General features: G+C 40.1%; 1 protein-coding gene and 1 pseudogene across 2 annotated transcripts in view; one reads left to right on the top strand and one right to left on the bottom strand.

The window, feature by feature from the left end:
- The window catches only part of DIAPH1 (diaphanous related formin 1), a 106,666-nt gene that overhangs the window by 20,176 nt on the left and 62,793 nt on the right, over positions 1–23,697 (top strand). Inside the window, exons 2-13 of one of the 2 annotated variants that reach the window (XM_010388244.2) lie at positions 11,694–11,720; positions 13,069–13,224; positions 16,047–16,148; positions 16,659–16,789; positions 16,982–17,068; positions 17,899–17,962; positions 19,428–19,567; positions 21,092–21,200; positions 21,661–21,771; positions 21,941–22,059; positions 22,698–22,814; positions 23,417–23,532. In XM_010388244.2, the coding sequence (XP_010386546.2) occupies positions 11,694–11,720; positions 13,069–13,224; positions 16,047–16,148; positions 16,659–16,789; positions 16,982–17,068; positions 17,899–17,962; positions 19,428–19,567; positions 21,092–21,200; positions 21,661–21,771; positions 21,941–22,059; positions 22,698–22,814; positions 23,417–23,532 (1,279 nt within the window). The remainder of the gene's footprint in view (positions 1–11,693; positions 11,721–13,068; positions 13,225–16,046; positions 16,149–16,658; positions 16,790–16,981; positions 17,069–17,898; positions 17,963–19,427; positions 19,568–21,091; positions 21,201–21,660; positions 21,772–21,940; positions 22,060–22,697; positions 22,815–23,416; positions 23,533–23,697) is intronic. The other variant, XM_010388245.2, reaches the window with a different exon arrangement.
- LOC115896472 lies at positions 9,831–11,036 on the bottom strand (annotated as a pseudogene).

Raw genomic sequence — 23,697 nt, 5'->3', positions numbered from 1 at the left:
CCTTTGTAGTTCCCACGGATCCTGGGCCTCCCAGAATCATCAGAGTGTAAGGACCAAGTGGCATTCAGCTGTGCTGTTCTGGTGGTAGTCCATTTAGCCAAGAACTCAAATATAATTATAGTTGTCTATTACAAGTTATCCTTAACAAAATCTTTAGAAAGTAATGAAATATAGGCTTACAGTGTGGGTTTTTATTTCCCGTGTGCTAGCCACATGGTTCTTGCAATTACTGTCCATGATTAATTGCCCATGTGAAGCACAGAAGTAGGAATTAGAAACACTTTTTGCTATGTAGAATGTACTCTGTGTTCAGAGTAATGTTTAGTCATACTCTCTTTTTAGATCCCTGCTAACCTGTCTGCTGCTAAGAACTACCCAGTTACCTTTTGCTTGGCTACATGAGCATCCTGTGCCAAGAGACCATGCTTAGTTGTCTGAGTATTCTCGGCGCCCTTTTTCTGATTAAAGTGAAAAGTTAAAGATGCAGAGAGTCAAGTAGAGGTAAATCAGTCTCTTGGATGAGTTTTCTTGTGTCCTGAATTTACAATAGGTTTAATTCTGTTACTAAGCAAACAGAGGGAGCCTCTGTGCAGAAGACTGCCATTGGCCTGTTTTTAAAAAGCTGAAGTATTAATACACACAACCGCTACCACTGCAAGAACAAATCCAGATATGCAAAATAAGTTTTAAACTTCATTTATAATGGTTTTCTGATAATAATTAATCAGGGTGTTTCAAACTCATTAAGTTATTTATTAGCTTGGCCTTACAGGGAATAAATACCTTGGAGGTCTTTTGACTTTTTTTTTGTTGTTGTTGTTGTTGTAAACTATAAAGTATCTAGGAAGTTTCTAATTTCCTGTAGATGGTACCAAAAGATTTATCTTACCACATATTACATTAGGATGTGGTAACTGAATCAGAACTTGAATTACTCTCTGGAAGGGGGGGAGTAAAGGGACAGCTTTTAATTTTTATGTTGATGCATGGTCTTAGTGCAGAGAAGAACCCAACCAAATACATTTATATTTGATGCTGTTACTTTTGATGTACTCCACCTTTGAGCAATTTGTATTGATTTAAGTAAGATTTGATAGCATTGAGAATCTTTTGGAGAAGTTCATTTTAATACATGCAATTCTATTAAATTATTTTCCTGTACCAACTAATGACCTTTAGACATTTATCTAGTCATCTAATTCTGTTGCATAAAAACTCCTATGGAATAAATGTTTTTCTACCCCTTTAAAAATATTTTATGTTTTTATTAATAATTATTTGCATATAAATGAAAGATAGAAAACATAAGAAACAAATCTAATGTGTGTATAAAAGGTGGCATTGCTGCTGTTAGATGGAGTCTTCCGGGCAGAGAAAAACTGAATACCATCTCACAGTCATAGACCAGCTTCGGATTCTCTGAGTGTTTACAAGTGCACCTAGATTCTAAGGACATCACTTGGCCAGGACATAAGTAAGACCTGGGAAACGGTTTGCCACAGTTGAGCATCTGGCAGGCCTGCAGTGAGGGCCAAGTACTAGACATTCAACAGGAATATGGTTGGGGGAGTACACTGCTCTGCATTTTCTGCTTCTGAGCTTACCGTATGCAACCTCCAGATCTCCTGAATAAGTCAAAGCAGGAAAGTTCTGTGGGGTGGAATGAGTATCCTTGACAGTCCAGGTAGTAGAGCAGAGAAGGAAAGAAAAAAACTATTAACATATGGTCCAGACAGGCCAACCATCTGGGTCAGGTTCACCCAGGTATTGTCAATTTTAAAAGCCAGAACAAAAGCAGATGATGGTGATGACAGGCTTCAAGGGTCTGGCTCAAGTCTCATTGCTCCCTTTTAACTGGTGGTTCTCTGTACTTGGCACATACAGTCATCCTGGAATCTTTATCCCAGGGATTTCCTTCAATTTCCTCATGTGTTAGGTTTCATTTCCTGTATTTCAAGTCTTACACTTTTTTGGTTCGCATCCTCTTTTTGGTAGAGCAAGTCCTACAGTAGCTTCCTGCAGTATATGGGAACAGATTTTTAAAGCTTAAATGTCTGAAAATGTCTATTCTAAGCTGATATTTGATTGATAGTTTTTGTTGGGTATAGATTTGTAGTTCGGAAATTATTTTTCTTCAGATTTTTAAAGGCCTTGTTCCATTGCCACCCAGCTGTTGATATTATTGTTAAGAAACCCAGAACCGCTCTGATTCCTTTATATACGACCTGTTTTCATCCTTTCTGTGGAATTTTGTAGGATTTTGTTTGTATTCCAGTATTTTGAAATTTCACCATTATATGCCTTTGAATAATCTATTTTTGTCCTTTGTGCTAGAGACTTACCCTTCAATACTGGGAAATTTTCTTTATTTCCTTGATAACTTGCTCTGTATTTTGTGTTTTCTCCTATTATTTGGATATTGGTCCTCCCAAACTGGTCTTCTAATTTTCTTTTCTTTTTGCTGTAGTTTTTGGGGAATTTCCTTAGTTCTTCCAGTCCTTTTATTGAGTTTTAATTTCTGTTCTCATATTTTAAACTTCTAATGAGCTCTTTTTCCCTCTGAATGTTTCTTGTGGATATTAATGATTTTTAAAACATCTTTCTTCTTGTTGCATACTGTTTATATGGCAAATTGCTTCCCCCAGCTCCCTTTTCTCTCATGTTGGGAGCTTTCCTCAGATGTCTGATAATCCTGGATTGTCTACTCATGTTTAAGAATGAGGGATTACAAAGCAGACTGGAAACTCTAGACGCATGGGTAGGATTTGAAAGCTGGTTGCTTTGCTATAGGACAGCACCATCCAATAGAAATCTAATGTGAATCACATTGTAAGTTTAGATTTTCTAGTTTTAGAAACGTGAAATTAAGTTTACTGTAATATATCTAAAAATTACTTCAATATGAAATATAGAAATTATAACGAAATATTTTACTTTTTTATATTGTTATGAACTGCAGTGTTTATTTTACATTTATAGACATCTCAACTGAGATGCTGAATTTTTATTTATTTATTTATTTTGAGACAGTCTTGCTGTGTTGTCCAGGATAGAGTACAGCAATGTGATCTTAGCTCACTGCAACCTCTGCCTCGGGGGCTCAGCTGATCCTCCCACCTCAGCCTCCTGAGTAGGTGAGACTACAGGCAAGCACTACAATGCCTGGTTAAATTTTGTTTTTTTTTTGATACAGAGTCTTGCTCTGTCTCCCAGGCTGGAGTGCAGTGGTGCAATCTCGGCTCACTGCAACCTCTGCCTCCTGGGTTCAAGCGATTTTCCTGCCTCAGCCTCCCGAGTAGCTGGGACTACAGGTGCGTGCCACCACCCCCGGCTAATTTTTTGTATTTGTTTTTTAGTGGAGATGGGGTTTACTGTGTTAGCCAGGATGGTCTCGATCTCCTGATCTTGCGATCCACCTGCCTTGGCCTCCCAAAGTGCTAGGATTACAGGCGTGAGCCACCGCGCCTGGCCCATGCCTGGCTGATGTTTAAATATTTTTGTAGAGGCAGGTTTTGCCATGTTGCCCAGGCTGGTCTCCAACTCCTGGGCCCTCAGCCTCCCGAAGTGCCGGCATTACAGATGTGAGCCACCACACCCAGTCCCTAAAATTTTTTTTAAACCCTTTTTTTAAAGAGCAGTTTTAGGGTCTTGGCAAAATTGAGATGAAGGTACAGAGATTTCCTATATATCCCTGCCCACACACGTGCATGGTATATCAGTTCTTTCTCACACTGCTATGAAGAAATACCTGAGACTGGGTAATTTATAAAGGAAAGAGATTTAATTGACTCATAATTCTGCATTGCTGGGAAGGCCTCAGGAAACTTAACAATCGTGATGGAAGGCAAAGGAAAAGCAGGTACCTTCTGCTTTGCCTTCTAAGTGTGGCAGGACAGAGAGAGTGCTAGCAAGGGAAATGCCAGATGCTTACAAAACCATCAGATTTCATGAGACTCACTTGATATCATGAGAACAGCATAGGGGAGACTGCCCTCATGATCCCATTACTTCCACCTGGTCCCGCCCTTGACGTGGGGATTATGGGGATTACAATTCAAGGTGAGATTTGGGTGGGGACACAGAGCCAAACCATATCACATGGCCTCCTCCACTGTCAACATCCCCCACTAGCATGGTACATTTATTGCAAGTGATGAGCCTGCATTAACACATCAGCATCACCCAAGTCCATAGTTTACATTAGGGTTCACTCTTAGTGTTGTACAATCCTTGAATGACATATATCCATCTACTATAGTATCATACAGAGTATTTTTCACTGCCCTAAAAACCTTCTGTGCTCTATTTATTCATAACCTGCCTACCCTACCTGCCTCTCCCAACCCTTGGCAACCACTGTTCTCTTTACTTTTTCCACAATTTTGCCGTTTCTAGAAGGTCATATAGTTGGGTACGTATAATATGTAGCCTTTTTCTTTTTTCTTTTATTTTTTTTTTGAGACAGAGTTTTGCTCTTGTCGCCCAGGCTGGAGTGCAATGGCTTGATCTTGGCTCACAGCAACCTCTGCCTTCCAGGTTCAAGTGATTCTCCTGCCTCAGCCTCCCAAGTAGCTGGGATTACAGGCACCCGCCACCATGCCCAGCTAATTTTTGTAGTTTTAGTAGAGACGGGATTTCACAGTGGGTACAAGATTTTTCTCTGAGACCAGTGAGACCAGGCTGGTCTCAAACTCCTGACCTCAGGCAATCCACCTGCCTCAGCCTCCCAAAGTACTGGGATTACAGGCATGAGCCACCACACCTGGCCGCCTTTTTCTTTTTTTGAGACAGTGTCTTGCTCTGTTGCCCAGGCTGGAGTGCAGTGGCTTGATCTTGGCTCACTGCAACCTCCGCCTCCCAGGTTCAAGCTATTCTCGTGCCTCTGCCTCCCAAGTATCTGGGATTACAGGCACCCACCACCGTGCTGAGCTAATTTTTATATTTTTAGTAGAGGTGGTGTTTCACCATGTTGACCAGTCTGGCCTTAACCTCCTGGTCTCAAGTGACCCACCCATCTCAGCCTCCCAGGGTGCTGTGTTTACAGGTATGAGCCACTGCACCCGGGCATATATATATATATAGCCTTTTCAGATCAGCTTCTTTCTTTTAGCAGTGTGCCCTTAAGAGTATCACTAAGACAACAGATAATGTTCTGTTGTCTGAATGTGCCACAGTTTAGTTACCTGTTCACCTACTGAAGGATGTCTTTGTTGCTTTCAGGTTTTGGCAATTATGAATAATGCTGCTATAAATTATGAATAATGCTGCTGTAAATATTTCTCTTCAGGTTTTTGGTATGGACATATATTTTCACTTCCTTTGGATAAATCAATACCAAGGAACATGATCACTGGGTCTTATGTTAGTGTATGTTTAGTTTTATAAGAAACTGTAAAACTCTTCCAAAGTGGCTGTACCATTTTACATTCCCACCAGCCATGAATTGAAAGTTCTTGCTTGGCTGGGTGTGGTGGCTCACGCCTATAAATCCCAGCACTTTGGGAGGCCGAGGTGGGCAGATCGCTTGAGGTCAGGAGTTCCAGACCAGCCTGGCCAACATGGTGAAACCCCGTCTCTACTGAAAATACAAAAAGTAGCCACGTGTGGTGGCGGGCGCCTGTAATCCCAGCTACTCAGGAGGCTTGAACCTGGGAGGCGAAGGTTACAGTGAGCTGAGATCATGCCACTGCACTCCAGCCTTGGTGACAGAGTGAGACTCTGTCTCAAAAAATAAAATGAAATAAAAAAAGAAAGAAAAAAGAAAAGAAAGTTCTTGCTCCACATCTTTGCAAGCATTCGGTGTCATCAGTGTTGAGGATTTTGGCTATTCTAGTAGGTATGTAGTGGTATCTTATTTTAATTTACACGTCTCTGATGACGTACGATGTTGAGCTTCTTTGATAAGTTTGCCATTTAAATTTTGTTAAAATTAAATAAAATGTAATAAATTCCTTCTCACTTATACTAGCCACCTTAGTAGTGCTCTATAATTATATGTGCCTAGTGGTACGTGTTGGACGATGGAGCTCTGAAGTGATCTACTTGGACTATGTCACAAGCTTTAAGTTGATTCCCCAGAGAAGACACTTCCAATTTTCTGTCTCAAGGGGAAAGGCCAGGCTGCTGGGGCTCTAAGAGACTAGAGGGGGAAACGTGCTAAGTGTCTCAGTACATACTATGCATAGGTTTACTTTTCTTTTTAGTATAGGGTCCCTGGCATCCTCCAATCCAGAGACCCTCTGTTTTACCCTCTTCTGAGAACAAACTTCCAGACCTCTGCTGGAAGAAGGGAGGGTAGTCTCTCAATGGCATGGTTGAGGGGTGGGGTAGGATCTAGGTATCTAACTGGCTTCTTAAACAGCTTCCAACCAGTCTTATTTTTAGCCTCCTCCTCCTTTAACTCCTATTTCCATAGGTATCTGGTGCCAATTATTCCTGAGCCTTTTGAGGATCCTTAAGTGTAATGGGTTGGTTATTGGTCTTTCCAGTTTAGGACTCAGCTTTCTGTAATCTGTTGGATTTAATTCTTCTAGTCCTAGTCTTCAAAATTTGCAGCTGCTCTTTTGTTCTTCCCAACCTTGTAGGCTCTTTCCTTGCATCACTTCTTACTTTCTAAAAAACACCTTTTCTGTAGGTTTAGTGAGGTTTCAAGAAGGAGAGAAATTAGATGTTTTGGTTCAGTCTGACATCCTTTACCTGAAAGTTCCTATTAATCTGGATTCATAAGCCAGATTTGAATATTTAAAAAAAATTTCATTCTGTATTTATGCTTTCTTCAGTATCTATATTTGTAATTAAAGGTAAAAGTGCTAATGTTTAGTGGAGGACTGAATAGAAGGGCCAAGAAGTGAAATATTTACCACAGCCAGGCTAGGACAGTAAGGGTTTGGTTTGGGACCAGAAGAGAATTGACAGCAAACAAGGAGAATAATGGAAGTGGAAGCATTTAGATGTAGGTAGGATGATTAGAGACTTAATTTTAAGAAGCTTGGACATCTGAGACATAATACATAAATAAAGCTCCAGTAGCATTTATCTTCCTGGACTCCTATTTTCTTGTTTTTTTTTTTTTTTTTGTCTTGATCTAGGAACTTATTCTACATTTCAGAGAATACACACAACTAATGATACAATTAAAAAATGACTACTGAACAAAACCGTTTGCCAACATAGAATCTGTAAGAAGAATACACATAGTATTAACTAAGTAAACAATACACTCTGAATATACTGAAGCAGCAGGTTTCTATTTTAATAATTGAGCTTGCTGTTTGAGTGTTGTATTGAATTCTGAAACAGTTTTACTTGTACTGACTGTGCTGTGATTCACTTTGCTGGTTGTTGCTGCCCTCTGTTGGACTAGCTCAGGAAATGTAGCTTTTTTCCCTCATGCATAGTGTTTGTTGTCCTTACCCAAATTGAACACTAAAACATGGGTAATTTGTTTTTCTCTTTTCTTTTCTTTTCTTTTCTTTCTTTTTTTTTTTTGATATGGAGTCTCGCTCTGTCACCCAGGCTGGAGTGCAGTGGCGTGATCTCAGCTCACTGTAACCTCTGCCTACCAGGTTCAAGTGATTCTCCTGCCTCAGCCTCCTGAGTAGCTAGGATTACAGGCAGGCACCACCACACCCAGCTAATTTTTGTATTTTTAGTAGTGATGGGGTTTCACCATGTTGGTCAGGCTGGTCTCGAACTCCTGACCTCATGATTCACCCACCTCGGCCTCCTAAAGTTCTGGGACTACAGGCGTGAGGCACCGTGCCCGGCAGATAATTTTTTTTTTTTTAAAGATAAAATCTGTTTCTGATGATGCCCTAGGAAAGCAAGGGAAACTGGCATCTTCCTTTATGTATGTGTATATGAAGTGTGTGTATATGAAGTTTTATATATGTATAAAACTCCCTTTCTTTTCTATCTAAAGGCGAGAGTTAGTGGACATTGAATAGGAAAAAGGCACAAGAATTTGGGGAATGCAAAGATATGGCGGCTTTGGAGTCTGGATGCCTGAGTTCTGTATCCAACTTACCCCTAATCATATGACCTCAGTGATTTACTTCACCTGCCTGGGCTTAAGTCTCTTCATTGATATAATGAAGAGGTGGAATAGACTTGAAGAGTTTCTCCAGGGATTGATATTTTAGGGAAGCAACACTAGATTATAGTATTTGTTCATAGGAGATATAATGACTAAGTTTCAGGCTCTGCCATCAAGCAACTTAGTCTGGAAAGGGGTAGAGGAAACAGACAATCAAAAGACAATTGTAATCCATTTTTAGTGCTGTGAGACAGGCAAGTGCCTATTACTATGGAAACACAAGGAAAGGTACGTATCCATTTAGAGGAGGGATCATTCTGTAGGGCCTGTTGGAGTTAGCCTTGAAAGCACAGTCTAGGCTGAGGAGGTAGCAGCCTAGGGCAAGTCTGGGGCATTGAGACACTGTCATCTGTTTGGAGATGAAGATGGAGTTTGAGGCGGAGAGTTTGCTGAGAAAATGAGACTGGGGGAAAAGCCAGGAGAGTCATATGCCATGCACAGGAATTTGGATTTTAACATAGGGCAGTGGAGAGCGATTGAAGGCTTTTAAATGGAAAAATAACATGGACAGCTTGGCATTTTAGAAAGAGTCCTCTTGGATATAGTATGCAGAATGGATGTGGTATGGGGCAGATGGGACTGAAGGCAGGGAGATCAGTTAGGAGGCTGTTGGAGTAAATCAAACAGGAGACAATAATGGTGTGAACTTTGGTAGTGCTAATAGACATTGATGGAAGAGAGACGAATCAAGAGTCTATAGGCAGAAAGAGCAGGTTGCTGGTTTCCCCCCAACACTGTTTTGTTTTTTTTCTTAACTTAAGCTTCAGCTGTGAACAATTCAGCTGCCATTCTTTAGACTCAGGTTCTGTTATCTGCATTACATCCATTCTAGAGTTGTTTGCTTGTTGCTTGGTTCTGAGGGAACTCTTTGAGTTTGGGGGACAAGATTTTGGAAGCAATTGCTCTAGGAGCAGATAAGTTCAACCTTGGCTATGGTAACCCAAATCGTATGCATTCATCCCTTTTGTGCTTGTTTCACCTTCTATATGCCAAGGGACTTAGGGGTGGTGACAAAAGGAACTTTGTTGTTGGTTGTCTTGGGTGGTGCTTTCTGCCTCATCATCCTTCTGCCTTGCTTCTATTACGTAATCAGAACACATGAAGTAACTGTAAATTCCATGGACATTTTCTCATGGCAAGATTGTCATGGTTTGGGTGAGTGATTAGCCCTCAGCCAGTGGAAGCTTGACCTGTTCTGGACAATGGAGGTTAAAGTTTGTTTGCTTGTTTGTTTTATTTTATTTTATTTATTTTTTTTGAGACAGAGTCTCGCTCTGTCGCCCAGGCTGGAGTGCAGTGGCCAGATCTTAGCTCACTGCAAGCTCCGTCTCCCGGGTTTACGCCATTCTCCTGCCTCAGCCTCCCGAGTAGCCGGGACTACAGGCCCCCGGGACTACAGGCCCCCGCTACCTCACTCGGCTAGTTTTTTGGTATTTTTTTAGTAGAGACGGGGTTTCACCATATTAGCCAGGATGGTCTCGATCTCCTGACCTAGTGATCCACCCGTCTCGGCCTCCCAAAGTGCTGGGATTACAGGCTTGAGCCACCGTGCCCAGCATTTGTTTTATTTTATTTCAAAAGCACCAGGTTGGTGAAAAATGGATGAAGTATACATTTACAGTTTACACTGGATTGAACTGAATTGTGTTATATGGGGAACGTGAACGTAATAATGTAGATTTTTCTGGTCTGTAAAAGAGGAAAAATAGCTTTGTGGCAGAAACGGAACTAGTTTTTCATTAGTTGGGGAAGGTTACTCAAGAAGCATTTACCAACTGAGTGTGGTGGTATGCACCTGAAATCCCAGCTACACAGGAGGCAGAGGTGGGGAGATCACTTGAGCCCAGGGGTTCGAGACCAGCCTGGGCAACACACGGAGACCCCGTCTCTTTAAAAAAAAAAAAAAAAAAAAAAAAAAAAAAAAAAAGAGAGATTTACTATACACTTCTAAGGACATTAATGAAAAAAAATATTGTTTAAAATTAAGCAGGATGAAAAAAAATTCCCACTTTCCCAGACTTGCTCATTCAGACTTTATTTTTTTGTGGGGTTTGAGGGGCAGGAGGGGTGAAGTATAACATGTATGCAGAAGAGAATGTAAAACATACAGAATAATTATAAACTAGACAGTCACGTGATCCATGTCAAGATACAGAATATTGTAAACACCCCAGAAGCTGCTTTGTCCCCTTCCCCAGTCACAACCCCACCCCACCCACCCCAAGTAACCACTATTTTGACATTTATGGTAGTTATTTCCTTTATATAATAATTTTATATCCCAAATAATACAGTGTTACATGTTTTTAAGCTGAATGTAAATGAAATAATAATTCAATATTATATTTATGAATAGCTGTAAGTTCATTCACTTTCTTTGTGAAATTGCTTTCCTTACACCAATATACCAGTTTATTTGTCCACTCTCCTCTTTTAGTTCATATCTTTCATTAACTCATACACAATTATTTGTCTTCTGGTTTGTTTAAGCAATAAATCAGACAACTTTTGTCACAATAATATCTGTCAGAGTGGCCGGCTGGCCATAAACACTGTAACACTACCATCTGAAGGGCACGCCCAACGAAGTTGTCTACTTTTGCCATTCTCATTGGCCTTATGGTGTTTCAGGACAGCCAGATTCACCTTCTTCTCATGCTTACTCTTCTTGGGAGTAGTGTAAAACTTCTTTTTCTTAGCCCTACCACAAAGTCTCAAGATGAAGAGTGGACTCCTTTTGAATGCTGTAGTTAGACAAAGCACATCCGCCTTCCAGTTGCTTGCCAGCAAAGATGAGTCTTTATTGGTCAGGAGGAATTCCTTCCTTATCCTGGATTTTGGCCTTTATATTTTCTGTTTTATCCAAGGGTTCAACCTCAAGAGTGATGGCCTCCCCCTTAAGGATTTTTATGAAAATTTGTGTTTTGGTGATGGTTCCAATATATCCAGATGGCGGATCAGAAAACCCTACTCTTGATGACCATTTGCATTGTTTTCTGTTTTACATGTCATAGAGTTACTATGAACACTCTTGGTATACACATTCCACTACGTATGTGCAAAATTCAGCAGGGTAGTTACATAGAAATTGATGTGTTGCGTTGTAGTACGTGTGCATATTTAACTTTACTGGATAATGCCTTACTGTTTTCCAAAGTGGCTATAGCATTTTATAGTACCACTAAGAGTTCCTGTTGGTCTGTGACTAGACGGACATGAACGTTTTTTCAGTCTTGGGAGTGTGAATTGATATCTCACTGTGGTTTTAATTTGCATTGCCTTATTTACTATGAAGTTGAGCATATCTCATAAGTGTATCGGTCCTCAGATTTGGATTCTGTTCAGTTCTGTGTCGTGTTCTTTTTTTTTTTTTTTCCTTTTTAAGAGTCATATGTTAGTGACCTTAAAATTCTTCCTGTCCCTTACTTGAGGGAATGTGCTAAGGAATACTTTGACAGAAATCATTAGCTTGTGGAAAGTAGCTTGGATCCTTTCAACTTCTCTCCCTTTTTTCCCCAGCCCGTCTGGTGTTTGGGAGGTTTCCTTGTACTTCACTGATTTCTCTTCTTTCTTCTCCCTCCTTTTTCCTGTTTCCTAGACTCTGAAGCGGCTCATGGCAGATGAGGTAAGGATATTTTGTTTAGCATGTGCATGTTCTAGCTCATTGCCTACACTATAATATTTACCAGTTTTCATAACTTTGACTTTCTGTAACTTATAGTGATGATATGGCTTCTACTCAGTTTCTCAAGGCTTTTTTCCTAACTCTTTGCTCTGTGTTTGGCCCATTGCATGCATTTCCATGGACCTTCATTATCTTCTGAAGTTAGGCATGCTTTTTAAACTCCAAGCTGACTTGCAGTCTGAATGCCACTCATATCACTTGAAGCTCTATAATACTTACAGATAATTACTGTTATTTTCTGACGAGGAGAGCTGATAAGCTATTGCTTATTGGGGACTCTTTTTGATGTGAGCATTGGTATTTGAGATTTGAGGAATGGCTTGTTAGCATTTGTTTGGCAGAGAGATGGCATATATGCCCCTGAGGTACATTGTATTCTTTGCTGACGAGATGTCATGTAAAGGGGATTTTGAAGAATATATATTGAACTTTTGCTGCTTACATTACACAAGTGCTGTGGAGTGTACAAATTCAAGAGAAAGGAGTGAATCCTGACTTTAAGGACAAATTAATCCTATGTGGCTTGTATCTATTAAATTCTGTAGTAATACTTCTTTAAGGGAGGCATCCTCTGGGGTCCTAGCAACATTTATTGTTGGGTAGCTAGAAGGAAACAAAGGGCATTTTATTGATAGAACTCTGTCATGAGAGGCTTTCAGTTCTGTACTACTTTACAAGGCTTAGAAATGGTAGGGGAGATCAAGAACAGTATTTCTTCTATTGTAAAGAGGTTTGAAATCTTAATACTTTGGTTCTCTTATCTTTGAACATAGATGAGAGTACAGAGTCAGTATGCTAAGTTAGATAGGAGGAAGACTGATTTCTTCTTTTCATGTCAGAAGAGTCTTGAGGCCGGGCGCGGTGGCTCAAGCCTGTAATCCTAGCACTTTGGGAGGCCAAGACGGGCGGATCGCGAGGTCAGGAGATCGAGACCATCCTGGCTAACACGGTGAAACCCCGTCTCTACTAAAAAATACAAAAAACTAGCCGGGCGAGGTGGCGGCGCCTGTAGTCCCAGCTACCTGAGAGGCTGAGGCAGGAGAATGGCGTGAACCCGGGAGGCGGAGCTTGCAGTGAGCTGAGATCTGGCCACTGCACTCCAGCCTGGGTGACAGAGCGAGACTCCGTCTCAAAAAAAAAAAAAAAAAAAAAAGAAGAAGAGTCTTGAACTGCTCGTGAACCAGAGGAACCATGCCTGTGTAAGAGGTTAAAGGGGTAAAGAATTTGATGTGTGGTTTGTTATGTAAGTGAAAATGGATCACTGTTAATGCCTTTTTCTGTTTCTCAGCTGGAGAGATTTACCAGCATGAGAATTAAGAAGGAGAAGGAAAAGCCTAATTCTGCTCATAGAAATTCCTCTGCATCATATGGGGATGATCCCACAGCACAGTCACTGCAAGATGTTTCAGATGAACAAGTTCTGGTTCTCTTTGAACAGATGCTGGTAAGTTTTCCATTCCCAAAATGTTGCTTGTTCCTGGGAATTTATAGGCATGGTGGACTCTTTTTGGTGCATTGTTCCCTAACTAGCACTTTATTACAAAGAATTCCAGGCTTAACATGGAACTTTTTAATATTAACCCTATAATCCCATAATTAGGAACTAAATATACAAATACCAGTTCATAAAATTGGAATCTGTATTTGGAAACATCCAATCACTGTCTTATTCATGTCCTTCTGCCCAGCAACACTTTAGCCACAAAGACATAGTGGACCATCTCACCCTGTGTACCAAAGATTGTAATATGGAGACCACCTTTGGGTTATGCCAGAGCAGATAGAGTGTTGAAGTATTCACAACAAACTCTGTATAAAGGAGAAACTGAGAATGGAATATCATTTGCTCAAGGTCGTGTATTTAGTGGTGAATCTGGAAAGAAAATACATAGAATTGCTAGAAGACCTTTAAAGATTGTGTCTGAAGTCAGCTAAGTAATGAAGTATATGTGCATGTGACTTATTTTGTTTTCCTCAGTGAGGAACACCGAATAAGGAGGGTATTCAATGAGTGTCCATTAGTGGTAAGTCTTGGAAAGTTTTGATGAGTACAAGATTTCGTAAGGCCTGTATATTGCATGGATATGTGATCTCAGATTCAAATACAGACTAGTGGCAGGCCTAGCTTAATTAAAAGCTTAGGTTTAAAATCCTTAGCACAGGGCCTGGTACATAGTAACCACTCAACTGGTACTGTTGTTGTTATTTTTCACTGAATCTTTCAGTTTGTCTCTTAATATTCCAAGTACATTAAGAGTCTAAAGAGTATGGTCTATCAGGATAATCTCTTGGCCTTGGATTGCAAGTTTAAATGTCTCTTGGGCCAGGCAGGTAGTATAAATAAGGTAAGCAGACCAGACAGAAGATAACAAAATAAGTGGGGAATGTGGCAAATTGAAGAGAGGCTTTTGGCATTTTTATTAGAAAAGCCAGCCACAACTCAGTTCTAGTAGGTGATTGCATTCCAGTTGGGAATACTTGCCTGGGAGTGCCAGATATTTCTATTTTTCAAAAAAAAGTCAGAAATCTGTAATTAAAAAAAAAATAAATCTTGAATAACATCAAATATCCTAGTCACTATTTGAATTTCCCCAATTAGGTCATTTTTCAAAAACCAGTTTGTTCAAATCACAATTCCAAATATAGTCCACTGTACTGATATTCTCAATTTTCGTTTAAACTATAGGTTTCCCTTCCTCTTTTTTTTTTTTTTTTTGAGACAGAGTATTGCTCTGTCGCAAGCAGAGCAAGACTTGCAACCTCCACCTCCCGGGTTCAAGCAATGCTCCTGCCTCAGCCTCCCAAGTAGCTGGGATTACAGGTGCACACCACCACGCCCGGCTAATTTTTGAAGTTTAAGTAGAGACGGGGTTTCATCATGTTGGCCAGGCTAGTCTCGAACTCCTGACCTTGTGATTTGCCTGCCTCGGCCTCCCAAAGTGCTGGGATTACAGGCATGAGCCACTGCACCTCTTTTTCTTTTATCGTTATTATTGATACTAAAAAAAAAAAATTGTTGAAGAAACCATTTGTTTGACCTGTAGAGTTTCCCACAACATGAAATTTGATGGTTGCATCCATTGGTGCTGTTTTACTAGAGATCTGTATTTTTATGTACGGTCCCCCAGATTTAAAATGTTGAGCTAGCCAAGTGAAACATTTTATCTTTGGATTTGACTTAACTTGAGGGCCACCATTTTGTAACTTCTATGTTCAGTTTATCTGCAAGAGGAAGAATGCACATGGCTGGCAGTGGTGTCTCACACCTGTAATCCCAGCACTTTGGGAGACTAAGGTCGGTGGATCACGAGGTCAGCAGTTCAAGACCAGCCTGGCCAACATGGTGAAACCCTGTCTCTACTAAAAATACAAAAATTAGCTGAGTGTGGTGGCGGGCACCTATAATCCCAGCTACTCAGGAGGCTGAGGCAGAAGAATCACTTGAATCTGGGAGCTGGAGGTTGCAGCGAGCCAAGATTGTGTCATTGCACTCAAGCCTGGGTGACAGAGTGAGACTCTGTCTCAAAAAAAAAAGCACCAGGAATTAAGTCACAAAAACTTCAGATTAATTTTGCTACTTGCAGAAGAAATAGAATACATTCCCCCATCCATATTTTTCTCAATTCAATTAACATTTTGGAATTATTAGGGCTAAATTTGTGCCCACTGAGGTACTAGACTTGGACACATGGTTGTTATATATGTAGAGGGATCAAGCAGAGCCTTTCCCCAAACATACATCAGATTATGTCTGTCAAGGTGTCTCTGCTTTATCATAGAGTTTCCAGTTCTTTCTTTGTGGGAAAGGAGTTTGTACAGGGACTGAGTTAACTGGGGGTAATGGGTTTGTACGCCTTAGAGTTGGTGCAGAGTTTGCTGCTGTTGATTTTGCTTGTGTTTAGATTATGCCATTCATCCAGTGCTTCAGTCTGAAGAGATTTTTAAGGTCCATCCTTGATGCAGAAAGCATTATGTGTGGTTTTCTTTCAGTAATACAAAATAAATCTTTCATTTTTATTGAGTCCATTTTTCTTAGAGAAAGAGTATGTATATGTCTATAGAGATTTATACTAAAATGTTAACTATACTTATCTTTGAGGAATTTTCATCAGCTGTAATAGCTTAAATTTCTAGGGATCAAAAAGATTTATTTACTCAAGTATTTTACATGCTCAACTCTTCACTAAGCATACTAATATTAAATACTAAAAATTTGTAAGGAATTTGAGGCAGTTTTGTTTTTTCTCTTCTTTCTCCCTCTCCTAGCTGGATATGAACCTGAATGAGGAGAAACAGCAACCTTTGAGGGAGAAGGACATCATCATCAAGAGGGAGATGGTGTCCCAGTACTTGTACACCTCCAAGGCTGTGAGTCCTGGGACAGGTACCCATGACATGGGAGACTGTGCCCTTGTCTTGGACCTGTTTTTTTTTTTTTGCCAATTTTATGTAACATTTTATGTTTGCATCAATTTGGTTTCATTACATTATATAAGCCTATTCACTTTTTACTCTCTTACTTAGTTGCCATGCTTACATACTTTTTGCCTGGTTAAATTTTCATGAAGTATGTAAATATAGGGAATGGGATAGGCAGTTCTAAGTCTCACATATTTTGGTGGTATGCGAGATGGGTATCTGCCCTGATAAACGTGGCCTGACGTGGTGGCTCACTGCTGTAATCTCAGCACTTTGGGAGGCTGAGGCAGAAGGATCGCTGGAGCCCAGGAGTTCGAAATAGCCTGGGCAATGTAGTAAGACCTTGACTCTACTAAAAATAAAAAATAAAAATAAAATATAAACTCTGTTGACTAATGCTAGTCCCTAATTTATGACTGGGTCCACGATTACTAATCTCTGTCTCTGCCTCCTGTCCAGGGCATGAGCCAGAAGGAGAGTTCTAAGTCTGCCATGATGTATATTCAGGAGTTGAGGTCAGGCTTGCGGGATATGCCTCTGCTCAGCTGCCTGGAGTCCCTTCGTGTGTCTCTTAACAACAACCCCGTCAGGTGAGGATTCTGAGGAGGTAACAGGAGTAGGAGCCGAATGTTGGATTTCACTGATGGTGATTGACGATCAAAGGAGCCGGGGAAGTATGAGAATAGTCTGAATTGGGAGTAGAAAGTTGTCAAGACAAACTTTGTTTGGCAAATAAGTGTTTATTGATTTGATATTGCTTTGCCTTTCTCTGTTCCCTACAGTTGGGTGCAAACATTTGGTGCTGAAGGCTTGGCCTCCTTATTGGACATTCTTAAACGACTTCATGATGAGAAAGAAGAGACTGCTGGGTGAGGATTTCCAAGTCTTTGCAACTTCAAGTTGGAGAGTCACAGGGGACTTTGCTGTTTGCTCTGAAGTAGAAAGTAGAGTTAAATGTAAAGTCGTGGGCTAGGGGAATGTACTCTTAGCTGAGAAGGGGTTTATCATAGTAGTGACTAGAGGATGAATGATGATTATAGATACAGGAAAGGGAGGAGGAACTTAAATTTCATGTTGGATAACTCTAATATATACCATATAATACTATTAGTCTCCCAGCACTGGTTCTTTTTCAATCTGGAAATAAAATCTGATTTAGTGCTGCCCTGTAATCTGGTCTGGGTAATATCTATTTGGAAGTCTTATAATATACTTGGGACTAGTATTGTGGCATTCTTCAAGGTTGGAATAATTTTAGGTATACCTTGGACTCTCTTAGGCTACCTTGAAGCTAGCCTGAAGCAGAGTACTTCTGGAATCTTTCTGAAACAAAATAATACATGGCCAAGACCTGCATATATCTTCTCAGACTTGAAACCTCTAGTAGCAAGGCAAGCAGCAATAGATGGGATGTTATCCTGATAGAATTTAGCACTCAGGAGCCTAGGGAGAGTTAAAAGGAAGGTTTTAATTTAGTACTTAATTCTTGGATTACAGGAGGATCAGCCAGATTTTTTTGACGGTGAAGATCCCTTTTCAGTTATCTATTTTCTTCAGTGTTTCTGGGCGAAGTGCTGTTTCCTAAAATTTACTCATCTACTAGATGGGGCTATTATTCCTAAGAGTCTTGTTTGCAAGATTTAAAATGGGAAAGGGGTAGAGAATAAAGGGACTTACTGATTATGTCTTCTATGTACAGGAGTTACGATAGCCGGAACAAGCATGAGATTATTCGCTGCTTGAAAGCTTTTATGAACAACAAGGTGAGATTTTTCCCATTCTCATTCCAAAGTCCATCTGGACGCCTGTTCTTTCTCTTCTATTGGCAAACCCGAAAGAGGAATTAGGAATATGAGGTTCAGGACTTCTAGCTTTCTCTTTTAGTATCATAACTGTTTTTCATTGCCACGTATACATGCTTCTATGGATATTTTTTTCTCAGTTCTAACTTCTGTTTCAGATGACAGGCTCAGTGTTGTTTCTCTTTCTTTACTTTCTTTTTTTTTTTGTTTTGTTTGTTTGTTTGTTTGTTTGTTTTTTGAGATGGAGTCTCGCTCTGTCGCCCAGGCTGGAGTGCTGTGGCTCAGTCTCGGCTCACTGCAAGCTCCAGCTCCCGGGTTCATGCCATTCTCCTGCCTCAGCCTCTCAAGTAACTGGGACTGCAGGCACCCGCCACCATGCCCGGCTATTTTTTTATTTTTTATTTTTAGTAGAGACGGGGTTTCACCGTGTTAGCCAGGATGGTCTTGATCTCCTGACCTTGTGATCCATCCGCCTTGGCCTCCCAAAGTGCTGGCATTAGTTGGGATTACAGGCGTGAGCCACAGTGCCCGGCCTCTCTTTCTTTACTTTCTTTTGCTAATTCTTGAATTTCCTGACCTGTAGTTACTGTTTTTGCAATATTTGCTTTATTTCCTGTTTCTTTTTTCTTCTAGACTGTTGCTCCATTTTTATCTTCTTTTTGTCTGTTTAGTAATTCAACCCAGGGAGCCCACAATCATGTGCCTCTGAGGACAAATCTCTCCTCCTCGTTGTTTAATTTTGTTGTAATTAACTTACTCCATTGGATTAGGAGGAAGAGAATTAACAAGAAACATATAAACCAAAGACTTTTATTCTTGGAAGACATCTAATTCTGTCGTACCTCCTAGAAAATTATTTTGGTATGTTCATCTCTAAGTATATTGGGAAAAGTATTCTACCCCTGTATTAGTTTTCTAGTGTACCACAAAATTAGGTGTCTTAACAGAAATTTATTATCTCACAATTCTAGAAAGGCTAGAATTTCAAAATCCAGGGTATCAGCAGGGTTGGTTCTTTCTGAAGCTGTGTGTGATAATATGTTCCATACCCCTCCTAGTTTCTGATAGCTTGCTGGCAATCCTTGGCACTCCTTATCTTGTAGATGCATCATCCTGATCTCTGCCTATGTGATCACATGGTGTTCTCCCTCTGTATGTATCTGTATCCAAATTTCTTCTTTTATAAGGACACTGGCCATATTGGATTAAGGACCCATTCTACCCCAGTATGACTTCATTGTAGCTTGACTAATTATATTTGCAATGAGTGTATTTCCAGATGAGGTTACATTTTGAGTTACTGGGGGTTGGGACTTCAACACTGGAATTTAAGAGGACACCATTCAACTCATAACAACCCCTAAACTTGTCCCCAGTTAGATGCTATCATCTTTCAGACTCCTTTCTTTGTTCTTGGCCCTACCAGTTTGGAATCAAGACCATGCTGGAGACAGAAGAAGGAATCCTACTGCTGGTCAGAGCCATGGATCCTGCTGTTCCCAACATGATGATTGATGCAGCTAAGCTGCTTTCTGCTCTTTGTATTCTACCGCAGCCAGAGGACATGTATGTGACTAGAATCATTTTTCTTCTCCATTTTCCATTTTATCATTTTCTCTTAGTTTAGAGGACAGTTGAGTTGGTTGGGTGTCCCCTCGGTCATAAATATTAGGTGTTTCTTCCCAGAAGTGAACACTAAGAATCTTAACATTTAAGAACAATTCCTAAATGATGGGTGCTATCCTGAATGTTCCACTGGTTATCAGAGGTATAGCAAAATGTCTCCCATATCACCATTAATGTCTGTATTGTCTAGGATGAGGATTTCTTTTTACTATTCTTTTTTTTTTTTTTAATTCAGAAGTGGCACAATGTTATTTTTAAAATTCAAACAATATAGAAGTATATAAAGTAAAATTTAACTGCCTCATCCCTTTGCCAAATCCTGTTCTGCAGAGACAGTGACTGTTAATGGCATGGAATAGTCTCATAGAAAGTTTTCTAAGCATAGACAAACATATTGCGTTCCCTTGATTCTAGACATCTGCTACCACAAAAGATAGTATCTTAAGAGCTGAAGAATGACACTTATGCCTATAAAACCAACTGCATATATAGGATAGATTTTTATTATTGAAGAGGGATTTAGTTTAACGAAAGCTTAATCATTCTTTTAAACCTGTTTCTTTTTAATAATAGATCTTGGACATTTCTTCTATATCCATACTTACAGATCTACCTTATTATCTTTAGTGGCTATTTAGTATTCCATATACATGTATGTATGGCCTATAATTTATTTAACAATTTCCCTGTTGCTGGACTTACAGATTTTTTTTTCTTTCTTTTGAGACAGAGCTTCGCTCTGTTCCCCAGGCTGAAGTGCAGTGGCGCGATCTGGGCTCATTGCAAGCTCTTCCTCCTGGGTTCAAGTGATTCTCCTGCCTCAGCCTCCCAAGTAGCTGGGACTACAGGAGTCCGCCACCAGGCCTGGCTAATTTTTGTATTTTTAGTAGAGACGGGGTTTCTCCATATTGGCCAGGCTGATCTCGAACTCCTGACCTTGTGATCTGCCTGCCTCGGCCTCCCAAAGTGCTGGAATTACAGGCGTGAGCCACTGTGCTTAGCCAACTTACAGATATTTTGTAAAGCAGATTTCTGTATCTGTTCTAGGTGATCGTTTTTACAAATGATACTGCAGTGAACATCCTTGTGCATATCTTCTTTCACATTTATGCACATATGTTGGATACATTTCTAGAAGTAGACTATATGTTACATGCATGAGAAATTGATTAGTACTGTTAAATGTCCCTCCAAAAGTTGTATCAATTTATACTTCATGTAACAGGGCATTTGATTTGGTATTTATGGATAGGAGCCTAGGGATGGATTGTAGGGAATGCATTTCCCTGAAGAGATGGTCCTTAGCTTTCAGCAGTTTCTGGAAACTGAGTGGTGACAATATAATGTGAGAAATCTGGAACACTAGTAATGTCCTGTTTCCTAAGTGGTCTGTGCCCCTGTGTAATCTACTAATTTGTGTTAGAGTACCTGGAAAGTTCTCTCCATTTCCTTTCTCTTGGGCAGGAATGAAAGGGTTTTGGAGGCAATGACAGAAAGAGCTGAGATGGATGAAGTGGAACGTTTCCAGCCACTGCTGGATGGATTAAAAAGTGGGACCACTATTGCATTGAAGGCATGTATAGCCCCTGAAACTGGGCCCGAGAATAGAATTCAAGATGGACAGACAAATTCATTTGACCTTTTAATAAAATACATGGAGTGACTCCCAACTATATATTTTACATTTCAGAATGTGTTATGAAGGGAAAATGATGAACCTTCTTTCTAAGAAGGTAAAGAATGAACTGTTTTCCTCATTATGAGATGGAAAAAGGCATGATATATATTTACAATCTAGGAAAACCGAGACCTGCAATAACATACTGTCAAATCCTTGGAATCCATTTAGAGTTTTAGGCTCTCCAGTTCTGTACTCAAACCAGGTCTCATTGCTGTAGTAGAAAAGTCATTTTTAGAGTTTTTGGACTGTATCTTTCAAGTTGTATTTGGGGACCTAAGAATGCATGTAAAGAAAATGGATTGTTGATCTGCAGGAGTTAGCATTGACATAGCTGCTGAATTTCTTATTTTAGGTTGGATGCTTACAGCTGATCAATGCTCTCATCACACCAGCTGAGGAACTTGACTTCCGAGTTCACATCAGAAGTGAACTGATGCGCTTGGGGCTACATCAGGTGTTGCAGGTAAGATATTACACTTCATCAGAAAGGCTAGACTGGTTCCTTCCTGCTGTACAGCTCCAGTCATCCCTGGGATAATTCTGGTTTTCAATTAAAAACCAGGTTGAAAAGCTTAGGTTTCTAACCACAGAGGATACTTTTGGGTTTCCCTAACTTCTACTTTTGTTGATAGGACCTTCGAGAGATTGAAAACGAAGATATGAGAGTGCAACTAAATGTGTTTGATGAACAAGGGGAAGAGGATTCCTATGACCTGAAGGGACGGCTGGATGACATTCGCATGGAGATGGAATATCCTTTTACTGACTAGGTTCAAGATAGATGAGCCATTCATTGTATTTAGTTCGGTGATCCCTGTGTGGAATGGTTTGGGAGATGATGAGTCAGAACAGAGCATCGGGCTTATGTGTCTTCTCATTAAATAAGGCACATGTATTTTTATTGCTGCTGGCTTTACTTACCTTATCATAAACCAGGGAAGTCAGTAAAGGTGATCTGAGGGTTGTTGAGCATGGAAGCCATCAAAATCAGTGTAAACTTCCTAGAATGTGATAGCTTAGCTTACTAAGATGTAGAACTGGCTTTTAGAGATGTTTGAACTGACAGAGGCAGTAATTTAGTTACCTGTTAATATTTTCAGTAAGTGACTTTGAGGCAGTTACCTCTTAGTTTCTGTCTACTGCCTGATCTTCAAGCCAAGTACTTCCTAGGAAACCTCTGTGTGTATAGTACCACCCAACTCACTGGTCCCTTGACTAAAGGACGTTTTAGAGAGCTTAAAGTTTCTGGTGATGTTTACAGGAAGAACAGCCAGTAAAATGGAAGTGGTGTCTTGCTACTTGTCCCTAGCTTTTTCAAGAGTTAAATAAGCCACCTGTCAAACATAATTTCTACATATTTGCTTTCCTTAGCCTATTCCCCTTTTCCACTGACTTTAATGAAGTCTTTCAGATTCTCTTAAACACAGTGAAGGATTCTAAGGCAGAGCCACACTTCCTTTCCATCCTGCAGCACTTACTCTTGGTCCGAAATGACTATGAGGCCAGGTAAGATGGTGTGCTTATGGGAAGTTTTGAATTTGAGCCTAAGTGGAGAGAGTGAGTTCCTTAAATTCAAAGATTGTTCTGTAAAGGGAAAAAGTAAAGACAAAGACCCAAGATTAGGGTTCATTAGTCACAGAAATAAAGGAAGTTGTCTTATTTCTTTAATCCCACTCAAAAACATCCCTATGGAAGAGGTCACAGTGTATAAGGTGAAATGCCCTTCTGTTTTTGGAGGGGAATAGGTAAATAGGATGAAGATGATAGCAAAGAGAAGTGGCAATTTAAAATTCTTTCTAGTTTCCTAGAAGTATAGATTTAGCAATAGCACTCTCCATCACAGGAAGGATCAAACCCAAATTTTTAGATGGGAAAGTGTTCGCACTAGGAGCAGATGGCAAGAAGTTTTGATTATCTGAAGTAGATGGGGTAGGGTAGTTGATGTGGAAAAAGGAGTCTTCTTAGCATGGCAGTGATACTTGTATTAACTTTACAAAAATTTTTCCAGGTCTCTCAGTTCTCAAAGCAGTTAAGTTTTCTTGGTCCCGAATACTTCTGAAAATTATATTTTGATTTTCCTTTGGTGACCCTGTTTTATTCTCTTGTAGACCCCAGTACTATAAGTTGATTGAAGAATGTATTTCCCAGATAGTTCTGCACAAGAATGGGGCTGATCCTGACTTCAAGTGCCGTCACCTCCAGATTGAGATTGAGGGATTAATTGGTAAGCATACTCTTCTATCTGTCTCTTCCAAGTATTGCTTCTTCCTTTCATTTTGCATCTTGTTTCAGTGAAAATGTCAGAGAAGATACCTTTCCAGTCCCCAGATACTTCCATTTTTGTCCTTTCTTAGGTAATAACCAGCATTTTTGCTAGGAATCTATAGGT

The sequence above is a fragment of the Rhinopithecus roxellana genome, chromosome 3 (genome assembly GCF_007565055.1).
Source record: "Rhinopithecus roxellana isolate Shanxi Qingling chromosome 3, ASM756505v1, whole genome shotgun sequence".
NCBI classification, from domain to species: domain Eukaryota; kingdom Metazoa; phylum Chordata; class Mammalia; order Primates; family Cercopithecidae; genus Rhinopithecus; species Rhinopithecus roxellana.
The sequence above is the reverse complement of the archived record's forward strand: the minus strand, read 5'-3'. Positions and strand labels throughout refer to the sequence as shown.